The sequence below is a fragment of the Coregonus lavaretus genome, assembly GCF_964263955.1.
Source record: "Coregonus lavaretus genome assembly, chromosome: 18".
Lineage (NCBI taxonomy): Eukaryota > Metazoa > Chordata > Actinopteri > Salmoniformes > Salmonidae > Coregonus > Coregonus lavaretus.
Window position 1 is genome coordinate 22,808,606 of NC_140005.1, and position 25,125 is coordinate 22,833,730.

The 25,125-nt window shown below is 42.2% G+C and overlaps 1 protein-coding gene across 1 annotated transcript in view; it reads right to left on the reverse strand.

Annotated features, from left to right (window-relative positions):
• LOC311146064 (latent-transforming growth factor beta-binding protein 2-like) overlaps nucleotides 1–20,828 on the reverse strand; it is a 149,672-nt gene extending 128,844 nt beyond the window's left edge. The window contains exons 1-2 of the mRNA XM_084182527.1: nucleotides 19,899–20,828; nucleotides 14,796–14,869 (exon numbers count right to left, since the gene is read on the reverse strand). Coding sequence (XP_084038653.1) covers nucleotides 14,796–14,869; nucleotides 19,899–20,359 — 535 coding nt within the window. The 5' untranslated portion in view covers nucleotides 20,360–20,828. The remainder of the gene's footprint in view (nucleotides 1–14,795; nucleotides 14,870–19,898) is intronic.
• Nucleotides 20,829–25,125: the final 4,297 nt, after the last annotated feature.

Here is a 25,125-nt window from a genome sequence, read left to right on the forward strand (position 1 = left end):
TGACATTGTCCTCAAAAACTAAATCAGGTTTCTATTCTCTGGTGGCTAAAGCAAACAGCAGTGCTCTGTCAACAGTGGTGGAATGCTATTGGCACAGATGCCGTGGACACTGACAGATCGCAGGCAGGAAAGCTTCCACTGCTTTTGGCACTGTGAGGAGAGCTGGTAGCTAAGGGCCCCACTGGCTGCATGGTCTACCTGCTGTAGGTTTCCTGTTATAGCAATGTGATGCCATTCAGACATGGGGTCCAGTTTGTCTGGTGTGAGAGACGAATGGACCTCCTAGGTGTCCTCTATGGCATGAGGTAGACCGAGTCCTTGGCTGCCATACCAAGGAACATGATTATTCTACTTTATAAACTGGGTGGTTCGAGCTCTGATTGCTGATTGGCTAACAGCCGTGGTATATCAGACCATATACCACAGGTATGACAACATATTTATTTTTACTGCTCTAATTATGTTGGTAACCAGTTTATAATAGCAATAAGGCACCTTGGGGGTTTGTGATATATGGCCAATATACCACAGCTAAGGGCTGTATACAGGCACTCAGCGTTGTGTCGTGCATAAGAACACCCCTTCGGGTCTTATTGCTTAAGTACAGCTCACAGCTTGGCTTCAGTCTTTTGTTCTCTCGATCTCTAATTGTATCCGAACAATAGACATAAAATTGCCATGAAACGGCGGTCAACTAGCCCCACATGGTTTTGAATTCAGCACAACTTTCTTACAACATGATGTATGCTAATTGAGAGAGTACGCATTACAAACAGTCAATCATCGCAACATGATGACAAAAGGAAACAAATTGGGAATTAAAATAATAGTCCTTGACCATATTCCTGTGGTTTATGGTGAAGTCTATTCTATTTAAACCCAAACTTTTGCTAGTTTATTAGTTTTAACTGCTCTGGGGAAAATCCAGCCCTTTCTGATGAAGTGTACTACACATTCAGTCAGGGAAATGTAGAGTGTGGACTCATAACTTGGTATGTGATCTGAGTTTTCCAGTACACCATGGGATAAAATAAGAAATGCTTTGTCTCTTTTTGGCAAGGAGTTAAATATATCATCCACTAACCAGACTTGAGGCTGGCCTGTTGCCACCGTCTTGTCCCAAGTCACTCCAACCTCAAAGATTACAAGGGTTTGGGGAAGACTTTGAGCATCAAACAGTCCAAAGAGTCTGTTGACATTATGAGGGAGAGTTCAGTCAATTAGTGAACCCCCCCCTCCCCATCCCACCCCTCCCAACCACCACCCCCACTCTGACACCATACCATCTGAATTGGAACAATTACATAAACGCATTTATCAATTTGTGTAACTGGCCTAGAAGATTGCCTAATTGTACAGTTGGTATACATCAGAGTCTGTGTATGTGACCTTGAATACAAGACCCTCTTCAGCTCTGTCGCCCAACAGCAGTCATTAAAGTGACACGTGGCACCAAACATGCGTTCCATTAATTGACAATGGGCTTGTCTGGGCAGTGGGCACTGACCCTGGCCCTTTTGACTCTTACTAGAGCTCCACACAAGTCTGGCTGCTGCAGTGTCACTGTCTGTCTCTCTTCCCTGGGTCTGTCCTGTTGCATGGGGCTGGCCTGCCTTCCTGGCTGTTGAACACTTTGTCGCAGTAATTGCTGTCGTGCAGATTTGTCTTGCACATCATTAAAACTAATTGCCTCACATTCCGTCTATTTCACAAATATGTGGTTTAATTACTGCATTGGGGAATAATAATAAATCCAACATATTCTTTGAAACTCTAATAGAAGTTGGGAAATTTATTCCTGGCAGGGTCATTGTTGTGCTTAATTATGACTGAGACTGAATGACCAATCTAAAGAGACAGATTCCAGAGCCAGTCATCTGAAAAGTGCACAAACGTGGGCATTTTTGGACCTGGTCATTCAATGGAAGCATACACTCCAAGTCTCCAAGCAAGCAGATACTGTCCATTAATCACATTTATGAGCTCTACTTTGTGAGCTCAGTTCAAACATGTATCTTGGGGCAATAACTGCATGAATGTGAATTTCAGTCCAAGTTCTGTCCTTAAAATCAATCTCCAGTTCAAGTTATTTGAGGACAGTCTTAAGGAAGGGAGAAGGGGAGGGGTGTCAGGGGGATAACAGTCCATGACAGCTGAGGTCTACTCCAGAATCCCTGCTTTCCAAACAACATTCACTCTGTGGCCAAAGTCATTCTGTAAAACAGACCATAAAACCCATTCTAAAAAAGCAGGCATATACAGTATTTTAAGATATTGTACTGTATGAGTTCTTGATTTAATTAGTGGTAAATTGTGTATATTAAAATAAGATAGGGCCTTTATAAGGGTAAATAGCATTCATAGCTCCCACAGCACAGCAGGCCTGAGTTACCTATTAAGCCCCTGTCTGGGACGGAGAGAAGCCTTTACTACAGAGGCAGGCAGCAGCCCCTATCCACTAGTGATGGGAGAAAAAAATCGATACATATCGGGATATTATTTTTGACAATATATCACACAATATTATTTTTGGCAGTATCGCAATATTTTTGTGCTAGTCAGCTGTACCTGTGCCAAAACTCCAGTATTTTTCCTTTTACAGGTTGTTCTCCATTGTCGTTTTAAATTGTGGGACAACTTGTTTTTAGCCCTATTATTCCCATGACTGATCAAAACTTGTTTTCTTATGGCTCTCTCTTGTCCCTCTGCAGCAATATGTTTGGAACATCAAATCGCAGTAAAAGCTCAGTTTCGAATCGCAATACATACAGAATCATGAGAATCGCAATACATATTGTATTGACACCTAAGTATCGTGATAATATCGTATCGTGAGGTCCCTAGCAATTCCCAGTCCTACAATTCACTGCATGGGGCCGGGCTCTCGTTTTCAGACAGAGTGCCTGTCTCCAGTCCATTACTATTTGCTGAAGATTTGCCCCCTCTCCACCTCCCAAACATTTACAATCCTCTCATTCAGCCCAGGAAATTTGAAACTCAAACACATAGAAATGTCTCAAATTTATTTCACAGGTCAACAATACTACCTCCGCTAACTTTATATTGGAGCTTTTTGAAAATTATATCAATAATGACAGCGGAATCGTGATAATCTTGGGGAACCCCTCTCTCTACAGTTGGAGGAGATTATGTGCCATTAAGATCATTAGGGAGATATTCTACAGATTAGGATTCAGGCTCTCTTTGTACAAGACAATACAAATAACTAAGGGCCCTTTCAAAATATATGGAAATATATGGAAAAATGTCTGTTCAAAGTTAAGAATGGAAACACGCTAAACTCTGGAACACTGAGCCATGTGTGTGATATCAGAGAGAAGCCATAACACGTGATCCTAACTTTACCACACTCTCTCACCTTCTACATTACAACAAAAACATGCTCCCAGGAGGTTTTATTAAAGCACATGTTGATCATTATTTAACGTTGGACCGACTCAGGAAAGGAGCCGGAGGGAGCATTATACAGCTGCGGAAAAAATTAAGAGACCACTGCAAAATTATCAGTTTCTCTGGTTTTACTATTTATAGGTATGTATTTGGGTAAAAATAACATTTTTGTTTTATTATATAAACTACTGACAACATTTCTCCCAAATTCCAAATAAAAATATTGTCCTTTAGAGCATTTATTTGCAGAAAATGACAACTGGTCAAAATAACAAAAAAGATGCAGTGTTGTCAGACCTCGAATAATGCAAAGAAAATAAGTTAATGTTCATTCTTAAACAACACAATACTAATGTTTTAACTTAGGAAGAGTTCAGAAATCAATATTCGGTGGAATAACCCTGATTTTCAATCACAGCTTTCATGCGTCTTGGCATGCTCTCCACCAGTCTTTCACATTGATGTTGGGTGACTTTATGCCACTCCTGGCGCAAAAAGTCAAGCAGCTCGGCTTTGTTTGATGGCTTGTGACCATCCATCTTCCTCTTGATCACATTCCAGAAGTTTTCAATGGGGTTCAGGTCTGGAGATTGGGCTGGCCATGACAGGGTCTTGATCTGGTGGTCCTCCATCCACACCTTGATTGACCTGGCTGTGTGGCATGGCGCATTGTCCTGCTGGAAAAACCAATCCTCAGAGTTGGGGAACAATGTCAGAGCAATGTCCAGCCTTGCTGAAGCACCCCCAGATCGTCACCGATCCTCCACCAAATTTCACAGTGGGTGCCAGACACTGTGGCTTGTAGGCCTCTCCAGGTCTCCGTCTAACCATTAGACGACCAGGTGTTGGGCAAAGCTGAAAATTGGACTCATCAGAGAAGATGACCTTACTCCAGTCCTCTACGGTCCAATCCTTATGGTCTTTTGCAAACCTCAGCCTGGCTCTTCATTGCTTCTCATTGATGCAGGGCTTTTTTCTAGCTTTGCACAACTTCAGCCCTGCCCCAGGAGCCTGTTTCGAACCGTCCTCGCCGTGCACTTCACCCCAGCTGCCGTTTGCCATTATTTTTGTAGGTCACTTGATGTCATCCTACGGTTGTTAAGTGACATTCGAATGAGTTGGCAGTCATCCCGGTCAGTAGAGAGTCGTTTTCGCCCTCTGCCGGTCTGTAGCTTTGTTGTCCCCAATGTCTGCCGCTTGACCTTGTACTTATGAACCGCCGTCTTTTAAATTTTAAGGATGGAAGCAACCTGACGCTCACTGTATCCTTCTGTCAGTAAAGCCAGAATTGAACCCTTCTTTTCCTCACTCAAAACTTTCCTTTTCAACTCTTTTGGCATGGTCAATAGTTATTTTTTGATTAATTGTCACGTTCGTTGATGAACGGGTCAGACCAAGGCGCAGCGTGATATGCATACATGTTTATTTGAACCGAATAAACAACGACAAAACAACAAACTAACGACACGTGAAGTCCAAGGTACACAAACAACATACCTCACACGGAACAAGATCCCACAACCCACTAGTGCCAATAGGCTGCCTAAGTATGGTCCCCAATCAGAGACAACGAGCGACAGCTGCCTCTGATTGGGAACCACACCGGCCAACATAGATCTAGACATACTAGATCTAAACATAGAAAATACAACATAGACAATCACAACAAGGAATATACACACCCTGACTCAACATATAAGCGTCCTCTGAGTCAGGGCGTGACATTAATATTACTTTTGAGGTACTATTAGCACTGTTTTTGCCATCCAGCTGGTCCTATTGCAAGAGGATAGTGATGACCACAGCAGTGGTTTTTATACTTTTCCTCGTTAAATAAGATTTGGTTCATGTGATCACCTAATCAGTACCTAATTCAGTAGAATGAGGTGTGCCTGCAGACACTGGAATGGAATGGCTGTCATGTCATGACATGTAGAGATGCTGATTTAAGAAAATTCTGCAGTGGTCTCTTAATTTTTTCCACAGCTGTATATGATTGGCTATGTGTTGCTCTGACTAAACGGTGGTGTGCAGGAGAGTGTAAGGCTAGGGGGACGCAACCCACTATCACAAATTATTGTGAAATAGATACAAATTACTTATGTGAAATTCATGACAGTCACCACACGATTTTGTGCAATTCATTCACAGATAAAGGCAGTAGGTTACTTAAGACAGAAACGATAGGAAGGAGGTTGGTCGGAGAGGATGGGTGGGCGTATAACGCGAAGGTCTAGCAACCCAAATGTTGTGTGTTCGAATTACATTATAGACAACTTTAGCCTTTAGCATTTTAGCTAATTAGCAACTTTGCAAGTACTTACTACTTTTTAACTACTTAGCATGTTAGCTAACCCTAACCTTAACCCTTTAACTACTTAGCTAGCATGTTACCTAACTCTAACCCTTACTGTAACCCCTACCCCTAACCTTAACCCCTAACCCTAACCTTAACCCCTAGCCTAGCTAACATTAGCCACCTAGCTAACCTAGCTAACTTAAGCCACAACAAATTGGAATTTGTGAAATTGTGTACTGGACACGAATGCGATATGAAACAGAAAATCAGTAATTTGTGTTTATTTCACAATAACCTGTGATAGTGTGTTGGGAGGAAGCAGAGGTGGGGATTGTTTTTTGTTTGGTGTTGTGTATGTCAACTTACCTGGTAAAATAATGGTAAAATAAATAAATAAAAAAGCAAAGTCTTGCAGTTCTCTACAGTCTCTCCTGTTAAGAGATTTCTGACAGATCCACTCTGCATCATGACACCAGTTACATCACACACAAAGAAACAGAAACAGCTAAATGTAATTGAAGAATGTAGTACACTGGTCAGACTTCCTATGGCTGGAGCAGCGTAGCAGCGCTCAACTCCCCTCTCTAGTAGCCCTACATCAACAGAGGCTCGTCAACCAAAACCAATGCGTAAACAGAAAAACAACCCTTTCACCTCCTCATCCACAGAAAAACAACTATATGCAGAGACAGTGCGGTAACTCATTCTAGCTATGCTGTGGTCCATGGTAACTCATTCTAGCTATGTTGTGGTCTATGGTAACTCATTCTAGCTATGTTGTGGTCCATGATAACTCATTCTAGCTATTTTGTGGTCCATGGTAGCAATTGGAAAAACATGTGGCCAGAGAAGGCCCAAACAGAACCTGATTGCCACCTCCAGACAGACAACAGCTGGTGAGGAGAAGGCAGGACTCCTGGTTTGGGGAGAGAAATGTAAAGTGTCCAGTGTGTGGGTAATGATAGAGCTGTGTGAGCATGGCGTGTGTATTGATTACAGGATCTGTCTGATGGCCCATAAAGCCATCCAGACTGCCCGGGAGAGTTATGCCCCTGAACTGTGAACTGTGTAACCCTCTGCTAATCCACAGTGTGCCTGTAAAGTAGAAATGGCCTACACGGCTGTCTGTGTAGCAATTATTTCACCCCTGACTGAACAACGTCACCAGAGAGGCCAGTGGCTTAAAGACAAGCCACTTTTCAAGGCAGATTTTATCCTTATCAACATCCCCTATATACATAAACTGAGTATGCTCTTTTCTTTCGAAGAGATTTAAGGCTAAACTCTATGTGCGTGTGATGCTAGATGACAATACATAGAAACCACATTTTCCACAGTATATTGGCCTGATATCTCTTCCATTCAGCTAATGCATTTAGCAGTGTATGCTCTTCAAACAATTGAATGGAACATAAAAATCTTTCCCCCCAACGAAAACCCATACAGGTGACATGGCTGACAAACAGATATGGTTTTGATAAGGATGAGCAACTGGCCCACAGACATGGAGACAATGGAACACTGTCAGATTCAATGATAGGCTTTAATATGCAGTGGTTGAATGTAAAGACAGACTTCCCGCTAAAACATATTTTGAACTGTAGCAATGCATGCCTTGCATCTGGAGCACAATCATCTATTTAGTACACAAAAAAAGCACCACTAAGACAAGATTGTTTGAATCTATAATACCCAACATGATTGTGAAGCTCTTTATGTTAAGGTACTCTTTACAAAATGCTGACACATGTACAGTGGGGAAAAAAAGTATTTAGTCAGCCACCAATTGTGCAAGTTCTCCCACTTAAAAAGATGAGAGAGGCCTGTAATTTTCATCATAGGTACACGTCAACTATGAAAGACAAAATGAGAAAAAAAAATCCAGAAAATCACATTGTAGGATTTTTAATGAATTTATTTGCAAATTATGGTGGAAAATAAGTGTTTGGTCAATAACAAAAGTTTCTCAATACTTTGTTATATACCCTTTGTTGGCAATGACACAGGTCAAACGTTTTCTGTAAGTCTTCACAAGGTTTTCACACACTGTTGCTGGTATTTTGGCCCATTCCTCCATGCAGATCTCCTCTAGAGCAATGATGTTTTGGGGCTGTCGCTGGCCAACACGGATTTCAAATCCCTCCAAAGATTTTCTATGGGGTTGAGATCTGGAGACTGGCTAGGCCACTCCATGACCTTGAAATGCTTCTTACGAAGCCACTCCTTCGTTGCCCGGGCGGTGTGTTTGGGATCATTGTCATGCTGAAAGACCCAGCCACGTTTCATCTTCAATGCCCTTTCTGATGGAAGGAGGTTTTCACTCAAAATCTCACGATACATGGCCCCATTCATTCTTTCCTTTACACGGATCAGTCGTCCTGGTCCCTTTGCAGAAAAACAGCCCCAAAGCATGATGTTTCAACCCCCATGCTTCACAGTAGGTATGGTGTTCTTTGGATGCAACTCAGCATTCTTTGTCCTCCAAACACGACGAGTTGAGTTTTTACCAAAAAGTTATATTTTGGTTTCATCTGACCATATGACATTCTCCCAATCCTCTTCTGGATCATCCAAATGCACTCTAGCAAACTTCAGACGGGCCTGGACATGTACTGGCTTAAGCAGGGGGACACGTCTGGCACTGCAGGATTTGAGTCCCTGGCGGCGCAGTGTGTTACTGATGGTAGGCTTTGTTACTTTGGTCCCAGCTCTCTGCAGGTCATTCACTAGGTCCCCCCATGTGGTTCTGGGATTTTTGCTCACCGTTCTTGTGATCATTTTGACCCCACGGGGTGAGATCTTGCGTGGAGCCCCAGATCGAGGGAGATTATCAGTGGTCTTGTATGTCTTCCATTTCCTAATAATTGCTCCCACAGTTGATTTCTTGAAACCAAGCTGCTTACCTATTGCAGATTCAGTCTTCCCAGCCTGGTGCAGGTCTACAATTTTGTTTCTGGTGTCCTTTGACAGCTCTTTGGTCTTGGCCATAGTGGAGTTTGGAGTGTGATTGTTTGAGGTTGTGGACAGGTGTCTTTTATACTGATAACAAGTTCAAACAGGTGCCATTAATACAGGTAACGAGTGGAGGACAGAGGAGCCTCTTAAAGAAGAAGTTACAGGTCTGTGAGAGCCAGAAATTTTGCTTGTTTGTAGGTGACCAAATACTTATTTTCCACCATAATTTGCAAATAAATTCATTACAAATCCTACAATGTGATTTTCTGGAAATAAAATTCTCAATTTGTTTGTCATAGTTGACGTGTACCTATGATGAAAATTACAGGCCTCTCTCATCTTTTTAAGTGGGAGAACTTGCACAATTGGTGGCTGACTAAATACTTTTTTTCCCCACTGTATGTCCTTGATACTTTACTTTACCAGCTGGTGGACACATGTTGATGTGAGAGGAACATATATTAAAAGTGGACTCTGTTTCACACTAAGGCTTCATGACAGGTCCCCAATGACAGTTTCATGACAGGTCCCCAATGGGAGATCCAGGCAGAGATCCAGACAGGTATGTGGTTTCAGTAGGATGGTTGTGAACCACTGGGGCTCAATGTTGTAAGAGAAGACACTGTGGGAGAGCATGTAAAACATGTACACTACAGCCAGCCGTCTATTTTACAACATGGACCAAAAGTACTCAATCAGTAAAACAAACTAGTCTTAGAAGAACTGACAGGTAAACTAAACAAATTAAAAGTATCATTATTAATCTGTGAAATGTGACTATTTTACCCAATTGAACAGTTTCCAACCCCACGACTCATACATACAGCATATGTACATAGGCATATGTTATGTGGTCCTCTGTAGCTCAGCTGGTAGAGCACGGCGCTTGTAACGCCAAGGTAGTGGGTTCGATCCCCGGGACCACCCATACACAAAAATGTATGCACGCACGACTGTAAGTCGCTTTGGATAAAAGCGTCTGCTAAATGGCATATTATTATTATTATTATTTATGTTATGAGGTAACTACAAAGTATGTCATTCTGAGCTTGGGCAGCACAGCACAGCCTGAAGCAAAATAGACATAATTCCTAACGGTGTCTCCAAATATATGTGCACTGGAAGGCTTTAATCTAGCCCTAACAGCAGTGAGGATATGATGGAATTAAAGAAACGTTCCACATGCAATCATGTTTTGTTTGGAAAGAGGGAGAGAAATAACGAGGAAAGGGGAAATGAAAGAGACAGAGGCAGAATTTCTGCATCAAGAGTTATTTTAGGTCTGGATGGTGCCCTGAGCAGCACAGCAGGCCAAAGAAAGCTGGAAGGAAAATCAAAAGGAAACTCCTTTCTACCGCATTTCACTCTGTCAATCACCGGCTGCTTAAGAGGCTGAAAACAGCGTTATTTATTTTCTTGAATGATGCACCTTTCATCTGCCCTCTCAAAGATAGCTAAGTATTTAAATCAAGAGGCAATGCTATACCTTTCATGGTGGGGCTATTCTTTCATGGCTGATTATACTTGTTGAATGATGAAATACATACCATGTACTATTTTGTCTTTACTATAGTAGGTACAGTAAGTATGACTGCAGAAATAGCTTACTGGATCGATAAGTCTTTGTGCCATGGCACTGGGTAAACTCAGTGTGCTGGGGTGAGATGGTCAGCAAGACACAGTGTGCACTGTGGGGACTCTCCCCCCTGTGAGAGGCATTCTGCATTCAGTCCTAAATTGTTGGGAGGAGAAGCCATCGCAAACCCAATGACACTGATGCATAGTGACCCGGGCGGTGTGAATGCCAAGGGCTAGCCCTCTCTCTATGGCCGGTGGAAGTCCATGATGTGATCATGACGTGCCAGGCTCAGTGTGTAAACACCTGTTGGTCAGGATTTAAATGGCAACTTTGATAGGTAAAGAATAAACCTCCTAACCAACCAAAAATAAACACTACTAACGGGAGATGAGATCTGAATGCTCAGTTGGCTCAGATCAACTTTGTGTAATACTGTAGCCCAGATAATGTTCACTGTGAGATGCCTGCTGTGAATCTTACTTTCAATACCACAGGTCCATAGATTAGAGTGAGATATCTAAGTGAAGCACCAGTAGAACAGGAGAGCGACTATTTCTATCTAATTCATTATAAAATACTGGATTACAATTCTGGTACGGTAGTGACAATCAATCAGTAAGATAAATGTCCTTCCATTTAATATGGTGACCTTTTCTTCCACCTCATTTGATTTAATTTGGAGGGTTTGCTATTTTGGAAACAGGTTTCTGTGGCTGTATACAATACAAAGCAGAGGAATTCCACTAATCCAATGTTCAGCTTCCCTTTTTCAGGCAATAATTGTTGTCCCCTGTAGCTCAGTTGGTAGAGCATGGTGCTTGCAACGCCAGGGTTGTGGGTTCGTTTCCCACGGGGGGCCAGTATGAAAATGTATGCACTCACTAACTGTAAGTCGCTCTGGATAAGGGCATCTGCTAAATGACTAAAATGTAAATGTATATCAAGATGAACTGCATTCCCACTGCTTACCATTCCTGGCTCATTTCATGAATGACTGGTTTGCTGGTTAAGTATTCATTCATGCTTTGGTTTAAAACTGTGAATTGTGATTGTAAATTAATATGTGCAACTGAATAAGTTAATTTCTAAACCCGGTTCTGGAAAAGGAGGAATCTGCAGTTATTCTTTAAATCATATAATAAATGTGTGGAGCAGTATTAGGGCTTTACAGTAAAACTTGCTCTTGATTTCTGGGACTGAGGCTTTTGTTGGTCAATAGATGTGAATCTGGAAAGTTTACTAAAGAGAACAGAGGACGACCCCCAAACCAGATGCACCATTTCGGACATGTGGGGCGTAGCTAGTCTAAATGCTGATTGTAAATAAAAATGAATGTAAATTCTTCTATGGCCATTGGCCACAGTTATACCTCGCTTCACTTTATGGCTTTTGTCAACCCAAGCAGAAATACCCACAGAGCTATATGTCTTATGAAAGCCATCAACTGGATCAGACCACGGTTGGATCAGACCACGCTGACAAATGCTTCAAACATGAACTTCAAAGCCTTAGACATGTGAGTTACCATTCACATCTGGAAATCAGTCAATTGAAATAAATTAATTAGGCCCTAATCTATGGATTTCACATGACTGGGCAGGGGTGCAGCCATGGGTGGGCATGGGAGGGCATAGGCCAATCCACTTGGCAGCAAGGCCCACCCACTGGGGAGCCAGGCCCAGCCAATCAGAATTAGTTTTTCCCCACAAAAGGGCTTTATCAGACAGATATACTCCTTGCTGCCAAGTGGGTCGGCCTATGCCCTCCCATGCCCCCCCCCCCCCCCCCCCCCCCCCAGACGATCCCACAGGTGAAGAAGCCGGACGTGGAGGTCCTGGGCTGGTGTGGTTACACGTGGTCTGCGGTTGTAAGGACGGTTGGACGTACTGCCAAATTCTCTAAAACGACGTTGAAGGCAACTTATGGTAGAGAAATGAACATTCAATTCTCTGGCAACAACTCTGGTGGACATTCCCTCAAAACTTGAGACATCTGTGGCATTGTGTTGTGTGACAAAACTGCACATTTTAGAGTGGCCTTTTATTGTCCCCAGCACAAGGTGCACCTGTGTAATGATCATGCTGTTTAATCAGCTTCTTGATATGCGACACCTGTAAAGTGGATGGATTATCTTGGCAATGGAAAAATGCTCACTAACAGGGATGTAAACAAATTTGTGCACAACATTTGAGATAAATAATATTTTTGTGCGTATGGAACATTTCTGGGATATATTATTTCAGCTCATGAAACATAAGACCAACACTGTACATGTTGCGTTTATATTTTTGTTCAGTGTATATACATAACAATAACATTTCTCAAGAGTGATATTTTATTCTGATGAATTATGTTTACTTCAAATAACATTTACTAAGGTGACTTTGAAGCAAAATAATTACTGGGGAAAAATATATACAGTGCATATGACTGCAGAAATAAAGTATTCACACCTCTTGATTTTTTTCATATTTTGTTATGTTACAGCCTTATTCTAAAATGGATTAAATTGTTTTTTCCCCCTCATCAATCTACACACCATGATGACGAAGCAAATTTTTTTTCTTTTTTTTGCAAATGTATAAAAAATATTACATTTACATAAGTATTCAGACCCTTTGTTGAAGCACCTTTGGCAGCGATTACAGCCTCGAGTCTTCTTGGGTATGACGCTACAAGCTTGGCACACCTGTATTTTGGGAGTTTCTCCCATTCTTCTCTGCAGATCCTCTCAAGCTCTGTCAGGTTGGATGGGGAGCGTCGCTGCACAGCTATTTTCAGGTCTCTCCAGAGATGTTCGATCGGGTTCAAGTCCGGGCTCTGACTGGGCCACTTAAGGACATTCAGAGACTTGTCCCGAAGCCACTCCTGTGTTGTCTTGGCTGTGTGCTTAGGATCGTTGTCCTGTTGGAAGGTGAACCTTTGTCCCAGTCTGAGGTCCTGAGTGCTCTGGAGCAGGTTTTCATCAAGGATCTCTCTGTACTTTGCTCCGTTCATCTTTCCCTTGATCCTGACTAGTCTCCCAGTCCCTGCCGCTGAAAAACATCCCCACCGCATGATGCTGCCACCACCATGCTTCCCCATAGGGATGGTGCCAGGTTTCCTCCAGATGTGACGCTTGGCATTGAGGCCAAAGAGTTCAATCTTGGTTTCATCAGACCAGAGAATCTTGTTTCTCATGGTCTGAGAGTCCTTTAGGTGCCTTTTGGCAAACTCCAAGCGGGCTGTCATGTGCCTTTTACTGAGGAGTGGCTTCCGTCTGGCCACTCTACCATAAAGGCCTGATTGGTGGAGTGCTGCGGAGATGGTTGTCCTTCTGGAAGGTTCTCCCATCTCCACATTGGAACTCTGGAGCTCTGTCAGGGTGACCATCGGGTTCTTGGTCACCTCCCTGACCAAGGCCCTTCTCCCCCGATTGCTCAGTTTGTCCGGGCGGCCAGCTCTAGGAAGAGTCTAGGTGGTTCCAAACTTCTTCCATTTAAGAATGATTGAGGCCACTGTGTTCTTGGGGACCTTCAATGCTGCAGAAATTTTTTGGTAACCTTCCCAAGATCTGTGCCTCGACACAATCCTGTCTCTGAGCTCTACGGACAATTCCTTCGACCTCATTGCTTGGTTTTTGCTCTGACATGCACTGTCAATTGTGGGACCTTATATAGACAGGTGTGTGCCTTTCCAAATCATGTCCAATCAATTGAATTTACAACAGGTGGACTCCAATCAAGTTATAGAAACATCTCAAGGATGATCAATGGAAACAGGATGCACCTTAGCTCAATTTCAAGTCTCAATGCAAAGGGTCTGAATATTTATGTAAATGTTTTATTTTTAATAAATGTGCAAAAATTACTAAAACCTGTTTTCGCTTTGTCATTATGGGGTATTGTGTGTAGATTTTTTTATTTACACCTCTGTAAGTGTGCCTTTAGCTGGCTTGAGAAAAAGAGGCAGAACCAGGGGTGGGAGAGAGGGATAATTAGGAGGCTGGCTAATGAGCTTGCTGTGTAATCTGAGGAGGGGACTTTATTGACTGACTTGATAGGCAAACAACATCAGCGTCTGTAGCGTGGTACAGTGTGTGTGTGTGCGTGTGTGTACTGTTGTCTAGTCTACTGTTTCAGCCCAGAAATGCAGGTTGTGAGAGTTTCACATTCTGTGCTTGTAAAACTTAAAGATAACTCTTTATAAAACAGCTTCTTCTATAAATCCTGTTATTTCAGTCTGCAACATGATGACAGACAAAAATAAAAGGAAAACATTCTCAAAATGTTTTGATAGGCTGTAGAAAAGCCTTGATAATATTTGTAACAAGGAGCTGGTTAGTAGGTCACAATCCTCTCTCAACAGGAGAGATAATTTAAGGCTCCTGCCCCCTACTAGCAAGCATACAGAACACTTAACAACCCACAGAACAGTAAAAAGGCAAATGTCAAGAATGTTACAATGAAAAGCTTGGTAACACTTGTAAGCTGTTAAAATTCTGCCAAAATTGTGTTTTAAAATCATTAATGATTGTTTACCTAAGGTGTATGGTCAGACATGAATACTTACCCTTTATACAGCGGTTGGTCCCAGAAGCCACAGCCCATCCAGAGCAGCACTGATGACCTCCACATACATTAGGCCTGTAGAGAGCAAGACAGAAATGGGATATGTAATATATACTGTACGTAATGCTTAAAATGGACTTGCATGCAGGAAGTACAGTACCTCACAATTCAAAATTCATAAGGGGAATAATGGTTTGAGTGTTCATGGTCTCAAACCCTAACATTCCTATCTGAGATTTAATTCTGACCCCACTATAGTTTCACATCCCTTAATGTGGTTGGCCTTGAAGGAGCACCTTAGAGATTTGAACATAATTGCATTTGATTCAATAACATTTTCAGGCAAAGCATGAAACTCTATCTGTGAGTGTAGAGCCACACACCCCTCTCTCTGTGCTGCATGGAGTCTAGAGTGAAAACAAATACATGGTTATCTGAGCCTAGGAGGGAAATAGGAGATACAGGAAAAGCACTGATGCTGCGCCTTACGTAAATCTCCAGGCAAACTGTAATAACTGGATTCTTTACGTACTTTAATCAGTAAGAACAGCACTGGTCAATTTTTACAGCGAAATACATGAAAAGCCACCACACCACTCGCAACTCCATGGCAAATTCAAACCTCAAACAAGTGCTGGCATAAATCGACTTCCCATCATCTTGCCACAAGATATGAATGGCAGTTTGTTGAGTGATTGTATGACTTATGCAGATACGGTATGATATCTGGTCTGAGTCAGGAGATGACTAGTAAACTGTTAGAGAGTAAACAAAGGGATACAGTAGGACTGTCTGCCTTCTGTTAACATCTCCTGGTCAGACAGCTGTTGTTTTTCTAGTTTGAGAGTGGATGGATGACTCTCTGTGTAGACAAACACTGAATGGAGACCAATTACTCTTTTGCACATTTAAAGATGAACTGACCACATTCACAAACATGCATCAACTCAACTGTTCTCTTTTGACAATTAATAAACATCTGACCAATCAGATTTTAGCAAAGTAGTTGCTAGGAAGGTAATGAATTACCTTTACCTTTTCAAGAACTACCCAACACTTAGAAAACATAATATAATTTTAAAAATCCTACATTTTTATAAAGATAAATTATTAATATGAACCACACAAAACAGACCAGGTCTGTGGGGATGTTGATGCTTATATGCAGGGCTTTACGCTGACCTTTTTTACAAGGAGCACGTGTGTGCCTAAGTTGAAAAATGTAGGTGCACACAAAGAAATTTAGGAGCAGAATGACAAATATTTGAGGTGTTAAAGCTAGAATCCTTAATTGTTATAGGCGCACCGGCGCTCCTAAATTAAAATTCCAGGTCGCACAGCAAAATATATATTTAGGCGCATATGAGAGTAAAACAGTCACGGTCGCACTGTAGAGCCCTGATATGGATCATTCCTGATAGCCTCATGGAGAGTACACTAGCATGGTAAAATTATTCCAAGCTCTTCATAACGAAACCATTCATAAAAGCTATATAAATATCAATGATATCATATTTGCACTCGTCATGACCCATTTCATGCAGCCAGGTTGAACAGTTTTCCGAGTTGGAGCAGTCAGGGGTCTTCCTGACAGACTTTGCTGGAGAGGACATGACAGGTACACCGTATGAGACTCCCTCTCCCAGAGGCCTAACCAGAAACCAGGTGGTGAGTAAGGAGAGAGTGGGAATTCCAAGAGGAAATGTGTCATGTAGACACACTCTCTAACGACCAGTAGATGATTCTGTTCAAGCTAATGAATCAGAAAGAGGTGAACAAATTTGAATTACCACGAGGTAATGCCTCTGAAGATTTATGGCACCTTTACTGTTACACTCCCTTAAACTCACAGTGCCCTATTCAATCAAACTAGTAACTAGGTTTCTGGATAAAGAAATAATAACACTCCTTCTGTGCAGTGAAAAAGCATGTTTGGAATTTCTTTTTTATTCACATTTTGTAACATTGGCTTGATGAGTACATGAATCCAAACTTGCATTCTTAAAGAACAAGAAATAAAACGTTTCTGGTTACAGTACCAAGTTTGATGGAATCAAGCCCATAGTGTTGTGTGGACATGGGAGTGCTCCATGCACTGCTTTCAGTTACAGTAATAAAGACATTGGTGCTGAACACACTGGTACTCTAGTGTCTCTAAATCTCCCTGTGAAAGGCTATGGGAACCATAGACCAATGTATGTGTGTTGTGTTTGCTTTTCTGGAACCAAGCAACAAAGCCTACCTGAGCAAGATATCAAAAGCAGAATGGGGGCACTCAATGTTAGACATTACACAGAGTCCGCTAGGCATTCCTCACCATGCTTATACAGCAGAGCATGTGCTAAAATCAAAGGTTTGTGAATACACCTTTCATTCCCCAACAGATGTTTCTCCAATTAGAATGGATCCTCATATTGCTAATAAATTGTCCTTCAGAAATTGGCCATATAAATAACCTGATTCCTTTGGGCTCGGTGAGTGGCCCTGTAATGACATACTCAAACAAGAATATTCCATTTAACATTTAGGTAATGTCTGTAACCCTAGGTGAACTTCTAAAGTCCATTCTGATTATGATGTAAACACCTCTCTCCTATGTGTGCCTGTGGAACAAACAGGGTTGGCTGCATGAGGGTTCATTTAGCAAAAAGAAAGAGGTTTTAATGGAAACAACCAATGGTTCTGTTTGGAATTTTAAGAAATTGAGAAAAAACTCAAGGGATTTGCCGCATTGAGAGAAGGCCGTCAGAGAAACAGGTGTTTCTGATCACTAAGTGAATTTGCAAATGTGGGCCAGGGCTTTTGTAGAACCACTACATGGCCATGGGCAGCATGTGGATTCACAAAATTACACACAAACACACAACCACACAGACCGAGGAGTAGTCTGAGGACATTGTCCTACTGTAACTGTACTGCTTTCAACTTTCTCTTTAGAGGAGGTGGTAGCTCTGGTAGTGCTCTTTCAATATGCTGCTCTGCATAAACTGGTGAAAAAAATGTCGTTCAGCACTTGTCGTTAATGAACAACAGAGAAACATGTTGTGTTCTGATATGAATAGAGGGTTTAACCTCCACCAATATTGTTCAAGTCCTGCCATGACCCCACATGACTAATTATCATTACATTCAGAGAAATATCACTGAGGAATTCAGTAGTGGTGCATGGGTGAAATCACTTTGATGCTCCAGTTACTCAACTAGTCTCAAGAAGGCCAGTTTTATTGCTCTTTAATCAGCACAACAGTTTTCATGTGTGCTAACATAATTGCAAAAGGGTTTTCTAGCCTTTTAAAATGATAAACTTGGATTAACAACGTGCCATTTGAACACAGGACTGATGGTTGCTGATAATGGGCCTCTGTACACCTATGTAGATATTCCATAAAAAATCAGCCGTTTCCAGCAACAATAGCCATTTACAACATTAACAATGTCTACACTGTATTTCTGATCAATTTGATGTTATTTTAATGGACAAAAAATTTGCTTTTCTTTCGAAAACAAGGACATTTCTAAGTGACCCCAAACTTTTGAATGGTAGTGTATATATATTTGCGAGAGAGAAAAAAACATATGGGGGATTGGAAGTGATGCAGACAATTACATTGACGGAAGTTACAATCTATCTGCAATATTAAAGCTGATCTACACCCCCAACAAAATAAAATAAAATAAAAAATAAATATTTAGGAAACGCCAATTTTAGCTAGCTAGCTAGCCACCGGAGGCCAACAACACAACGAGATGCACAACGAGTTTCTGTCAATGATGTATGCTCTTGATGCGATGTGATTGGAGTGAAGCCAAATACAAACTGGCTTCCCTTGACACTTTTGTTTTGGTGCGCCAGGACCATTTACAGTTGAACTTAGCTCAACACTGATTGGCTATTTTAAAAAAAAATTTAACATCAAGGGAGGCCAAATGCTCGCTGGCTTCCCTTGCACTCGATGCTACAGGCGGTAACAATGTCATACTCTTTTGGACCAGACAGAATCAGCTAGATGGCCTACACATACAGAGACAGAGGGGCGCTGTTTTGCTCACTCGGATGCTTTCTCCGGTGAGATACATTCAGCCTCTTGCTGATATAACACCCAAACAGATTTGACTAAAACCTAATCATTTCAAACCTTGCTTACATTTGTATACAATCACATATATCTCTCTATTATGTGGGGGAATAATTTGGAACAGATTTCCAAAATTAAAATCACTTGGAGCTGATTTGCTGGTGTTTTTACAGTCTTTAATGAAATAAAAAAATTTTGCTGTTGTTTTCATATTTTATTTGCTCCGAAAACTTGGGGGTCAAATAAAATCACTCGTGTGCAAAATTCGGACAGCGGCCGCCAGTTGGGGAACCCTGCCCTATGGTATAATACAATCATTGTTGTATAGAAGAGTAATAGCAAGTGTATGCCTACCAATTTAGCAAAAGTTTCACTGTAGTAGATTAGTGTTTATTCATGACATTCCCCACATGCCACCAACATCAATCACTATCTCTGAACACCAATGACAATTATGTAGCCTTGATACAGGTGTTCATAACTACCCTAGACCTACACTCACTGAACCCTATACTCACTTTACAACCCCGGGAGGAGACAGCAGGTTTTATGTTTTAAAAAATATGATTAAAATGATTGGTACAGATGTAGGATCTTAATTTGATCACCCTGTTGCAGGAGACTTGTAGTGTATTTTTGGGGCCCGTGTAGCTCAGTTCGTAGAGCATGGCGCTTGCAACGTCAGGGTTGTGGGTTCGTTTCCCACGGGGGGCCAGTATGAAAATGTATGCACTCACTAACTGTAAGTCGCTCTGGATAAGAGCGTCTGCTAAAATGACTAAAATGTAAAAATGTTTAAAAAATGTATTTGACTTATTGTGTATTTGAGGTTTACAAAGGCTTAAGAAGTTGGTAATTTCCACTTTGACATTTCAGCCTTGATTTTCCCTTACAAAATATGTATCAACCCCTAATGATTATTTTCCTGCTGTAGCATTTTGGCTCAAATTAAGATCCTACATATGTAGACAAACTCAAATGTACTCCTGCGGGCATCTTTTTACAACCAATAACAAGCAATATCTTACCCTGCAAGCCTGTTGTGCGTGGAGCTGGGTTTGTTGCTCTGTCTGGAAATGATTCGGGGTCTGTACTGTGATGAGTGATGGGTGCCGAGCTGTCTCGCGGCTCTACGCGCAGTATCTTGTGGGACCGTGGAATCGTCCGCCCGGTGGGAAGCTTCTGTACTGGGAGCTGGAACTGGTTTAATTACCGTCGCGTGCCTGTTATCTCGTTGATATAATGAGCTCACCAGAGCCCGGCGACCGGAGTGCGATTCATCGTGAGAGGACCTGAGCAAGCTTTCTCTGGATGGTCTGGCGGGGTCAGCGTCGTTCGCTCCCCCTGCGGAGTGACCTTGCCCCCTCGCTCGCGCCGGGAGCTTATCCCACATCCCCTGTCCACCACCTGTTGAGTCTTTCCGACAGTCACACATTCGTACAACTGCAATGGTTAAAACCACTAAAACAGCAATCCACAAACGGTTCATATTTTTGTCAAAAATGAAATTGCCGCTGCGTGTAGGCTGGTGAATAATCAAGATTCAGTTTGTTCGATAGCCACGCGCAATATCAAGTGGTTAAACTGAGGCGAACATAATTATTTAGCAGCAATGTAGGCCTATCCTTTCCCAAGCATGCAAAATCCTTTGACGTCTCTTCATAATGTCCAGGTAAGCATTGCGAAGAATGGATTAAATATATTAAACATATCTCTATCAATTCGCAGCTTTAACATATGCTCATAAAATCGAAAATGTAAAGCTTCCCTATACTTACAAAAACAATCAATTATGAAAATTATGTCAGATAAATGTGTATCCATCTGTAATAGTTCATGGTTTTTTTTGCGCGCGAGGGCAGTAATGCGATTCCAGGGTTGGAGCCGCAGTCCTACTCGAAGTGAAAGTTCTCGACTTTGAATGGTGCTCCCATGGATATGACCACCTTCTTGGATCTGAAATCATCGGGAATTTTTTGGAGGCTTTGCGTGCATTTTACAAGAAGAAACTCCCCCTTCGTGGTTTTATTGATGCCTACGCTCAGCCCCCCTCGGTCCAAGCGGCCACACAATTTCTACCAAGTTACAGTATGATATAATACTTAAATATGCTTTAAAATGTGCTCCTCTGTTCTCCCATTGCATAAAACGCACGTGTAGCGCGCAATTTGGATACTACAGTAGGCTATAGCATTCACACAGTCTGTTGGAATGGTAATTCTAATCAAGGCAAGATTCGAGTAGGCTATGCTAGATTAAGTAAATCAATTTGTCATGCATGTATAATATAGCACATTAATAAACGGCGAACTATTGAGTAATTAGTGGTTGAACAGCAAACACTCATAATTGAACATTGACATAACAATATGATCTTTGTGTCACACAATATGGTGGATATGGGAAGTGCACACATAGTTAAAGCTCAATTTGAGTTCTTGGAAAACTAGAGAAGTTATATAACAAATCCCATTCATCTTCATCTTTCATCCATGCTGCATCATCAGTTTCCCTGGCCTTGACTGTCTGGAAACAACATGTATTTTCTCCCATAAGATCTTAAACAACCCATAGAGAGTTGGCCGCATCATCCCATTCAAACCACAATGATACACTTATACACTATGTCTCCCATCCACCATGCCAACACCATTACTGTTACACACATCTTCCAAAAATCGCAACAGGAGATGGCTAGTGTGGTCAGCATGCATGGTCTGTCCATTTCTTTTCTATCCCACCTAAGTGAAGTAGGCTATGTTTGTCTTTCTTTGACCAAGTTTCATGGGAATTAATGAACAGAAGTTACTACATGCAGGACAATCATCATAACTTCACTGTGGAGTCTGAGTGTGTTTGGGAGTAGCAAAGCCAGCTGTCTTTCCTCTGAGTAACAGCTGAGAGAGAGGAGCATTGGACCCACCAAGCTCGCTCCTGCTTGCTCAGCTTCTCCCCTTCAGAGTCCTGATCATTTCCAACCCAAACATGTCTAGTGTGTGAGGAGAGGAAAGCAGGTCTGACCCAGGCTGTGTACTGTCCAGTGTGTCAGGAGAGGAGACCAGCTCTGACCAGGGTTGTGTACTGTCCAGTTTGTCAGGAGAGGACAGCAGGTCTGACCCAGGCTGTGTACTGTCCAGTGTGTCAGGAGAGGAGAGCAGCTCTGACCAGGGCTGTGTTGTGGATATATACTGGAGCTGATTAGCGCTTCTCCTCCTCTTGCCCATGGGAAATCTAATTAGAGTGGAAGTTGCAGTTGTCTAATGACTCTGGGGTCGACTCGATGGTGCTCATTCCGATACCCTGGTGTGTTGCCCTGGGCATCAGTGTGGTTGGCCTGCCCCTGGCCACTATTGTCTGGGAGGCTTCTAAGGTTGCTCCTAACATCATAGATATAGAACATGTTATATTGTCTATGCCTGAAACACTCCTGGCTAATTGACCACCATCATCTGATGAAGCACTGGTGGTAATTGCTAGGTCTATAACATTGCCTACTGTACATGCACTCAATGACCTGAGTTTGGTGGATAGAGTGTTGTGTATGTTGAGCTTTGATATGAGTTCAGAGGGGCATTTAGTGAGGGGTTTCTCTGCTACTGTCTTTGCTGCTCTGTAGGAGTGTGTTGTTCTAGAAGGGCGTCTCTCGATCTCTCTGAAGCCTCAGAAAAATCGAGTCCTCAGAAAACTCCCGCATGACAACCAAACCACTCCTATCAATTTTCAAACAGAAAACAAAATTATAGCTGTCAGTGGACAAACAGTACAGTTACTCAGAACATAAATTACAATACAAACAGTGCACTATTTAGTAGTACATGCCTGCAACCAAGAGTAATGTTATAAATGCAGATACACATAAATACCTGTTTATATTTTTTTATACAAATACAAATTGATATACATGTATTACATAACCTATGCATGTTTACTTTGTTGTGCATGCGTGTGTGCATGTGTGCGTGTGTGAGAGAGAGTATGTCTGTCTCTGCAATGTGGTCTCAGGGCAATTTGTATTATAATGTACGTAAATATGTAAGACTCCATTCAGTACGATAAGTTACGTTAGGTTACATTATGAATGGAATAGCGGTCGTAAAATAACATACGAGTTAGAGCACGTATAGTATCATATGCCTTACCTGGTCATACAATAGCATACGAATTGGATGACGAAAGTTATCATACATCTTGGCATGGCCCCTAACACCCTCATGAACTTCTACAGATGCAGCATTGAGAGCATTCTGCCGGGCTGCAGCACTGCCTGGTAAGGCAACTGCTCCGCCCTCAACCACATGGCTCTCCAGAGGGTGGTGCGGGCAGCCCAACGCATCACCGGGGGCACACTGCCTGCCCTCCAGGACATCTACAGCACCCGGCGTCAAAGGAAGGTCAAGAAGATAATTAAGGACCTCAGAAAATCATTACGGTTAGGTGAATTTGGTTAGGTTTAGAATAAGGGTTAGGGGAAGGGTTAGCTAAAATGCTACAGTTGTCCCTAACGCGACTCGAACACGTAACCTTCGGATTGCTAGATGGTCGCGGATTACGGCCACCCATCCAGGTGAATTTGGTTACGTATAGAATAAGGGTTAGGGGAAGGGTTAGCTCAAATGCTACAGCTGTCCCTAACGTGACTCGAACACGCAACCTTCAGATTGCTAGATTGTCGCGGATTACGCCTACCCATCCTCCCCGACCAACCTCCCTACTTTTGTTTCTGTCTAAAGTAACTAGACCATTAGTAGGTATCATACGTCTTGGAGGTGCTCAGAAATACGTAAAGTATGCTTCGTATGGCTCTGAGGCCAGGCTGGTCTTTGTGCCTTTGCTTTGGGCCTCACTGATCCCTCTATTGAATGATCACTCTGTGCTGTGAAATGAGAGGCCATTGAGGCTGTGTCAGCATTGTGGGGCCATTGAGTCGTCATATTCTATGGGTTTGACACCTTCTAATCAATTCTATCCGGGAACAAAGACCGGAGGATTTGCCTGTCAGTGGAACTGTCCCAGTAGAGACACATTTGTGTTAGTTTGGTCAGAGCCACAATGACTGAATGGCCCGTCACCATTAGAGTGCTGCCTTGGGGTCAGAGTTCAAGTGTTCCCATTAGAAACCCAAACAGTATCATAATGCTCAGAATGTAGGGCCCTCATTGTAACCAAGTATCAACAGTACATTCTAAGCCATGGCTCCGGAATTTTAAGTGTTCCATTTGAATCAGCCTCAGTGACTACCCTTGATGGAGGTGACCATGTAGAATGTCAATCTGTTAGCTATTTGTACCAATGTCCTCAGCTCCCTTTTATCTGCCCAACTGCAGACATAATACAGATATTGTTCAGGCTGGGCAACAGTCAAGACCCTGGGAAAAGAGGATGGAATACAAATCTGATAAACGAATCTGAAGGCGGCAGGTAGCTTAGTGGGTAAGAGCGTTGTGCCAGTAACCGAAAGGTCGCTGGTTCTAATCCCCGAGCCGACTAGGTGAAAAATCTGTCGATGTGCCCTTGAGCAAGGCACTTAACCCTAATTGCTCCTGTAAGTCGCTCTGGATAAGAGCGTCTGCTAAATGACTAAAAATGTAAATGTAAAATGATAAACTAAAGAGAAATGGGACTCATTTTGATGGAATAACATTTTGGAACAGCCTAAATTGGATATGCTATAATCTATATCTAAATATATCTATTAATGATCATTTCTTTACAGCTTCTCCTTGGAGCAGATATCATTTTAGACCTCCGTCGTAAAAACAGGCATTCCCTGACCAAGAGGAAGTTGTGGAAGATAGAGCAACTGCGCTTAGACTGAGGTGTCCTCCCCAGCTTGTACTGTATAAATGAGGTGCTGTCAGCTTGGGGCAATGGAACAAGGTCACATGGGCGAAAGTTGATGTTTATTGGGATAAGTTTTGTCCTGGAGGCAGAACAGAGCAATTTCCACTAGATGGGCCAGCAGCAAAGTCAAAATTGTATGACTTTGTGGCTGTGCCAACTTGTGACCACTCTGCAGAGCTGCCTCCAGGTCAAGATTCAAGACGAAAAACGCTAACCTGCCTTTAAGACAGCCACTTCTCCTTTCATCCTACTCATACTTGGCTTTTTAAATGTTTTATGTGGAATTGCGAGTTCAGGCTTGAGAGAGCACTACACTACACAGATACACAGACTGTGTGTGTGCATGCGTGTGTGTCATTGTTCACTTCCTGGATTGCTGGAGAAGAAGTGGAAACATTTCTCAACTCTGTTAAA